Raw genomic sequence first — 8361 nt, 5'->3', positions numbered from 1 at the left:
ATGGTCAAAAATACTTTGCTGAGAATTTGAATGAAAATATACCCAAAGTGCCTGCTTACCTTGATGTCTCACAAAAGGATTATGTGACAGAAAAAAGTCTTCATACAACAACACTGAGAAGATCTTTACAGCATCATTTCCATAGCTGTGAAAGAAAAAAACAGAACATTAGAAATGAAAGCATTTCCTTTTCTGCTTTTATGTCTAGGATTAAAAAGTCTAAAGCTGCAAAATGTCATTTAATTTATTCTGAGGAAAAATGTGAAAACCAAAATGACTGCAGATCCATTCAAGATGTGGCCAGCTGCAGCAGTGACATAAGTGACAGTGCAAAAGACTCTAGTGGAAGTTTCCTTAGTTATAAATCCAGTTCAAACAGCAGGTATTCAGAAAATGAAGGATGTGGAAGTTACACAAGATGCTGGAGATTCCCATCTCCTCAAAAGTCCTCCTCTGACAGACATTCCAGCTACTCTAACACTTCGGTTAGCAGTACAGGTAGCTACATGAGCTACGTGAGTCCCACATCAAATAATCACAGCAGAAATAATTTGCTTTGTTGTTGTAAAAGAAAAAGCAAGACAGCTGAAAGGCACAAATGTAAACACAGAAAGCACAAGTGTATTTTCACTTCCGATGATACAGACAAGGATTATCTTTGTCGTAGTAGAAGTCACAGAACTAGAAACTGTACACAGAGAGGCATAATTAAATATCGAAGATGTTCAAGACATAAAGTTTTACAGCACAGAGACAGATCTAAACACAGCAGATGTAGACACCAGCATTTTGGCAAAGTGCATTGTAGAAGTAGAAGCTACCATAGCTCCAAAAGTTGTTCCACCAGAGATTCAAGAAGCAGCGAAAGATCATCTAGTAGCAGAATATCAAGAGGAAGCAGTTCAGGATCATTCTCAAAAGACACTGACAACTGTGACAACAAAACAAAAGAGGACACAGAAAGAGGTTCTAACACCAAACTGGGAAAAGCTGAAACTGCACATTATGACTCTCCGAATGTGAATGGTCAGTCAAAAAACTTTGCCACCTGCTCTTCTGAAACCCTGGCAAAAGACATATATGGAAAAAGAAAGTCACTAACAGCCAAGTTACTTTTAGAAAGAGTGCAGTCCAAGAAAACCCAGGAACAAACACATGATTTAGAGAGATTTTCAAACACTTGTGGGGTAGAATTAAAGGATCACTCGCAAAGTCACTTTGCTTTTCAGTTTTCATCATCGGTAGATGACATTGCAATGTTACCTTTGCCAGAGAAACTGCTAAGCATAAGTAAAAATGACACAGGGCATAATGAAATCAATTCGTTGGAAACCAGTGTGAAGAAAAACAACTTTGAAGCATCAGACATAACCAATGTTGCTCTTTCAACAGGCACTGATTATGATCATTGTCTTTTTAAAGACATCATTCAAATAGGAACAGGCTATCAGAGCCCGAGTGTAAAAAGGAACACAGCAATAAAGGAACAAACCAATCTCTTCATTAGTGAAGTGCAACCCTTTATACAAAGCTGTGACCCAGTACCAAATGATTTCCCTGGTGCTTTTCCCTCTAATAGATATTCTGTTGTTGCTAATTCAACAGAGACCAAAGAAGAACTACATGATGTAAACATGGACTCGAACCGGGCAGAAGGCAGTTCAGACTCTCTTTGTGACAACGCTATGCAGAAGTATGATAACACAGTAAATGACCCAGAAGTGTACAGTAAATCCACCTCCCCTGCTTTAACGCAGCAGCCTATCACATTTTCACCAGAGGAAGTAGACAAATACAGGTTGCTGCAGCTGCAAGCCCAGCAGCATATGCAGAAACAACTTCGGGCAAAACACCTGAAAGTTTTGCCTGCCCCAGGACCAGCTGCCTTCTCTGCAACACCAGCAGTTCCTGCCCTCCCTGTCCAGCAGCATGCTACTGTCACCACCATCCACCACACGCTGCTGCAACGCTTTGCTGTCTCGGGCTCTGTACATCCCCATGGCAGCCATCTCTCCCTGGCACACCTCCACCCTCTCTCTCAGGCACATTTTGCTCCCATATCACTTTCCCCATTAGCCCCAGCCCTCATTCCCACCCACCCCACTCTGCTGACAGGACACCCATTGCACTTGGTCTCCACCACCCCCCTCCACCCTTCCCCACTGACCTTCCCCACACTACCACACACTGCATATATCCCAGCTTTATTTGCACCACACCTGAATGCAGCCACACCTTCTGTTATACATCCAAATCCCTTAGTTCATCCATTATTCCAAGGACAAGACCCCCATCACCATTCTTGCTCTAGCCAGACCCAACAGTTACCGACAATAAAAGAAGTTTTCAGTGTTTCTAGCTATTTAAACTAGCCCAAAAGATTATACCATGGCTCCAAAACCAAATCTGAATAAAATAAATTATTCAGTGTTCAATCCCGTTTGAGGGGAAATCTACTGTTTTGCTGAGAGCACAACGGCAAGTATTTTAAAGTCCACATTCTGGCTGACAGCATATGAATGTTGATTTAGGTCTCGTATCACCGAGTAAAAGCTGTTTTAAAGCCTTTTATGATACTATCACAAGGAGGACAGGGTCCAGCTAGTGTCATTCTACAGAAGGTTTGGAAAGAACAGCCTGAATTGAAGTCTGTGACTGTCAGTAGGAATAGGACCACAGCACCCAGACACAACATGACCAAGAATGTCAACACTGATGAGTGATTTAAAGGAGGGCAATTTAAGGCAGAGCAATCTTGACATACATCAAAGGTTTGCTTTTCTGAGTATGTATGTGTAACAGCATAGTACTTGGTCTGATTAAGGTAGTTTAGACTGAGCAAAAAAGAAGGTATCTGGGACCACAAGTCCCTGGTTCTGTCTCCTGGCCAAAATAAACTGGGGAGCCTCAGAGTGAAGGGTGATGAATTAACACTGGAAGAAGAGGGTTACGACAACATCTCAAAGGTACTTTAGTGATTTTATCCCTGGGATATGTTACTTGGTCAGTGTAAAGGGACTGCAGTCTGGCCCCAGGTACATAACAAAAACTTCCCTTAGTGTCAGGGGCTCTGTGCTGGCACAAGCAGGCTGCTACTTTTCTCCCTGAGCCAAGCATCCAAGAAGGCAAGGGAAAGAAGGGGATGAAGCCAAGCTCTTGGCATTGCCTGCCTGTGGCTGTAGGATAGACTATGTCGGGGGTGGGCTGCAGCAGCCCAGAGTTGCGGAGCAGCTAGTGCTGGCCTTGAACCTCAGAGGTCCTTGGCCAAGACTGCAACACTTCTTTCCTACCAAACAGAGCTCTGACATGTGGGAGAGTCTTGCCCAAAGAATGTGTAAATATGTTTCATCCCTTTCACAAACAACATAAACAATTTGCTGGTCCTATAAAATCATGCTGATATTCATAGAAATGCAGAACTAAAATTCTGAGCGGAAACTGGCTCTCCAGGTCAAGTCTCAGACAACCATGCCACAGTCCTCAGCATTTCAAGGTATATTGAATCTAAACAAATAAGTCTAGATTCTCACATGGTTTCCCAAACTCTCAACATACAAATTGAAGTTCTGAACCTGCAGTGTTCGAATGCATGTACCCAACCTTCAGGGTAATGCGTGGTTGAAATTGCTAGTAATAACTGTGTATTTGGAAACAGGTGAGGGTTTCAGCATCTCTTTGAATGGCACATTTTGACTATTTTTATAAGGTTTCTAACTCAACATGGGATATTTAGCATGAAATTAAGTTCATAATTGTGGTTAGACTGCAGGCATGCTTTTCCCAATATAATTGGACAGTGAAGTGTCCGATGGACAGAACCTGTTTGTTTGGATTAGAAACATTTGAAATAATTTCAATTAATTTTCAATAATGTAGTGCACAATTAATAATGTATCTTTCAGAACTGATATAAAACACGTTAAAAAACTTTTGGAGGATTTTATTCCATTATATTCAGCTATCTGGAGAAACTGAGAAATCTAATTGAAATTGAGTATTTAAAATACAACTTAGGACCAATTTTCTAACTTAGTTTTAATCAAACCATTACAATAAAATGGAATTGTTTTAATTTCTAAAAGCAGCTGCTTCAGCATAAACTGGTATTATGCCAAACTTTTCAAATGGCTTTACAAGTTGTGACTGCTTGTTTTGCAGTTGATTTTCAAAGGTAATGTTTCTTTGGATTCTTAACATTTTAGCCATCAAATAAAAGCTGTCAGGAAAAAATCTGGAGACTGAGCAGAAGCAAAACATTTTTGTATTGAAAAAGGTTGCTGAAACAAGCACCCTCAAATATTTTTTGGTTGGATTTCCAGCTGATTTATTAATTTCATTAACAAAATGGATTCATACCATTTTGGAGTTACTTATCTCTATGGTTTAGTTTTCTCATTTTAATTGTAGGGAACTTCTTTAATTGAAATTATTGCTTCAGAATTAAGGAAGTCAGAAATTTTCTTTGGGAAAGATGTTAAAAATAAATATTTCCACAGTTTTAAAATTCTTCCTTTCATTTTTGGCTGAATATCTTCCCAAAATTAGATATGAATTTACATACAATTTCTATACTTCTGAAAATTTATTTTCTGAGAATCAAATATATTTCACTGAATGTGACTTAACATCTCTGAAAATAAGTACTTGCTTGCTTGGATGGAGATCCCTCACTCAGTGGACCACTTGGAAACATTAGATATAATTCTGTAGGAACACTCTGAATTGGGTGTTTTAAAGGAGCAGGTCAACCTGTGCCCTAGAAGAGGCTGACTGAGCTGCACAGCCACTACCACCAGTTCAGGGTTAACACCAGCCTAAAAGATGCATTTCCAGCCCTACAAACTTTTAAATTTATGGGCCCAGTTCCCTTCCTATTCAAGAAAAAACAGCTGTTCTCATTGTATGTAACAGTTCATTTGAATCCTAAGTAGATAACACTGAGAAAAAGGTGGAACAGAAGAAATGAAAGGCTAATCTCATTTTTAATGCATACACACACGTTTTGTATCCTTGCTTCTTACAGGCAATGTTACTATTGTAGAAATTCCTATGGCAAGAAACCTGAACAATTGAAACTTAACAACATCCTACTACGTATATCATTTATGGAAAAGAGTTACATACGTTTCCCTTAATGTATGCACAATATAATGGGATTCTAGGAAGGAACCAAATCATAGGATGTCCATGCATCATTGTATATGCCAACAAGGATGATCTGGTAAGGCAGATGAATAGACAGTAAAGATTAAATTTAATTCTTGGAGCAATGGGAATGAGGATTTTGAGAGGTATTGATGGAAAAAAGAGAGATCAAGAAGGAACAGAAACAGCACAATAGCAAAACAGCAATCATTGGCTACCAACGAAGGGAATGTCCAATGTCATTCTTAGTACACAGAAGGGATTTTCTTGGAAAAACGTTATAAAATTATCAGCACAGCTGAGATGATATATTTTCTCTACTTGCTGCCATATCTGGTTTTCATCAGTAATATACTTTAAATATGTATCATTATTATTATTAAAAGCATAATTGAGCCTGATGTATGGAGCCGTGCTACAATTTTGATTTTATTTAGACTGATTTTTAGAAGAGTTACAGTATCCTGGTGGCAGCGATATACACACTCCAAGTTAATCTATTTTACCTTGGTTGTATATTCTTGATATGTAATCCAAGGAAACAGGTCACCCACACTGTAAAATTCCAATAAAAAAAAGTTTCCTGAGTTACACAATGATAATTTATTTTTTTTTTTTGGTAACTGAGGCACTTCTGGAATACATTTAACATGTATATTTGTTGTGCAGATTTGCATAAAAATGCCATTTGATCAGATTGATTTTAAAAGTGCTAAGTTTATATTTAAAACTGGATAATACTCTGGCTAGTATAATATGTAAACTAGTAATTTTGTTTTGTATTCTATTCTATGTATAAAGCGTTTTATATTATACAGTAGCTAAGTGAATTGCACTATTGTACATGCAATGCGGCTTTTTTTTTAGGTTATTCAAGGAATTCCTGGGAATGTAGTTTAATGCAATAATATTTTTTTTCAATAAAAAGGCTTACTGGTATAAAGAGTGTCAGTCATGTATTTTTAATGTAAAGCATACCAAAAGGCAGCAACATAATAAAATGCAGAATGATGCAAACATATTCTGTATTTTAATCTGCATAACTGAAATGCGTTTAATTCATCCCTGTGGTTATAATCATGAAATTTCTTAGAATGTTTCCTAAAGATTTTAGTATGTGTTACAAAAGTGGGTTGTTTAAATGGAACTGAAAATAAATATTCCTTAAAAAAATTATTCTATCTATGTGGTTTTTGCAAGTACTTTTAATGGATCAGCATCCTCCTGGATATTTTTAGGCACTAATCAGTTTATTTAAAATTACTTATAACTCACTTGTCAGGTTCCCCAAATAATGTCTCTGAGCTATGATCCCTAATGCTTCTGTAGAAGGTCCTTTGGTAAAGAAGCTAACAGTAGGATCCACAAATGTGTTATTTATTCACTTTTTAACTGTTCTTTAAAACTTACCTTAGTCATGATAAGTATCTCTTTATCCCATGTTTTCCCTTTTACCTTGTATTTTTCCAGTTTGTTTATTGTACCCTTTTCCATCTATCTTTCATTTATATGTTAAGCTTTCTGACACAAGGCTTTGCCTTTTGTCATATAAGTACTCAGCTTTGGAGGTCCCAGGCACTGCTGCTATACTAATAGTAATTATAAGGCTAGTTATAGCCATCAGTAGACAGATTCAGAAGTTTCATGTCTCCAGGTGAGCACAAAATCTGAAGTAATGTAAAAACAAGTGTCTGCATGGGTACATGTAATAAATAAAACTCTGTCTTTTGAGGTGTGGTGTGACAGAGGTCGTATTCCATTAGGTCTATCTGCATAGCTGGAAATACTTTGGCCAATCTCTGGGACCAAGTTAATCTACCATGCAGCGACATCTCATGACTCAGGCATTCTATAAAATCTTGAAATCACAGCAAATCAACAGGGATATAATTGACACAGTGTATCTAATTCCATTCAATTGTGTTTCTTCATCAAGTTGCTTCATAATAAAAACAAAATTCAGAATTGGACAAACTTAAATAAAAAGTGTGGCATGTCTGAAGGAAATCCCCTGCAAATTAATATCTATACCATTAACTGTTAACTATAGTAGGCTTCCAGTTGAGATCAGATCTCACCTGTTTGTTGTTGAACAAACAGTGATACTGTTTTGACTAGGATGCAATATCCTAGAAATGAAGTTGTCCACACCTTCCTATTCCCAGTAAAGCTAGATACTAATTACCCTTTCTTAAAACTTGAATCCCAGATCTATTTAACAGTTAAGCCTAAGTTGATTTTTCCCCCCCCCCCTATACCACAATTCATCTATTCAGGCCAAACCTATATTTAGGGCTGTTACTTCCTTGAGAATGAAAAACAAATATTTTGCCAGACTTGAAATGTCTCTTATCACCAGATGGAGATAATTTTTGGAGGAAAAAAATAGACATTTTATTTAACTTAAAAATGGAAAGCCCAATAAAGCAGATATTTAGAGGCAGTATGAAAGAAAAGAAAAACATATTTGTAGCTACTTATGTCTAAGTTTAGCTTCAGGACACTCTTTTTGCTTCCTTCATTTAAAATACTGTCTCAATGCAGTGTCCAGCCTTAGAAAGACCCAGAGATTGCCTCCACTCCACAGGATCTCAACTGGGGGACAGGGCTGTTCTTAGAGATCCTGTTTCCCCCACTGTCTGCTTGGATGGGAAACCTTGCTGCCCTCTGAAGGCTTCCTGTAAATCTGAGGTGAGCTCTCAGGGCTTCTTCTATCGCAGTGTGGAGTACTGCAGCTAAACCGTATCCAGCCCTTGGGCACAGGCTAGGCAGTGTTGTCACCCAGCCAGGCAGAATACAAAATTATTATGATTGCAAAATAGACTAGACTAGACTATTTCAGTTGAAAGGGACCTACAACGATCATCTAGTCCAACTGCCTGACCAATTCAGGGCTGACCAAAAGTTAAAGCATTGTCCAAATGCCTCTTAAATACTGACAGGCTTGGGGCATCAACCACCTCTCTAGGAAGCCTGTTCCAGTGTTTGACCACCCTCTCGGTAAAGAAATTTTTCCTAATGTCCAGTCTAAACCTCCCCTGGTGCAGCTTTGAACCATTCCCACGTGTCCTATCACTGGATCCCAGGGAGAAGAGATCAGCACCTCCCTCTCCACTTCCCCTCCTCAGGAGGCTGTAGAGGGCAATGAGGTTGCCCCTCAGCCTCCTTCTCTCCAAACTATACAAGCCCAAAGTCCGTAGCCGCTCCTCACAGGAC

General features: G+C 38.5%; 1 protein-coding gene across 1 annotated transcript in view; it reads left to right on the top strand.

Annotated features, from left to right (window-relative positions):
- ZNF804B (zinc finger protein 804B) overlaps nt 1-2372 on the top strand; it is a 34312-nt gene extending 31940 nt beyond the window's left edge. The window contains 1 exon segment of the mRNA XM_009330592.1: nt 1-2372. This exon segment is cut by the window's left edge and continues 25 nt beyond it. Coding sequence (XP_009328867.1) covers nt 1-2372 — 2372 coding nt within the window.
- Nucleotides 2373-8361: the final 5989 nt, after the last annotated feature.

This window comes from Pygoscelis adeliae, unplaced genomic scaffold (assembly GCF_000699105.1).
Source record: "Pygoscelis adeliae isolate BGI_AS28 unplaced genomic scaffold, ASM69910v1 Scaffold27, whole genome shotgun sequence".
In the NCBI taxonomy this organism is placed as follows: domain Eukaryota; kingdom Metazoa; phylum Chordata; class Aves; order Sphenisciformes; family Spheniscidae; genus Pygoscelis; species Pygoscelis adeliae.
Note: the sequence above shows the minus strand (reverse complement) of the source record. Positions and strands in the feature narration are given on the sequence as shown.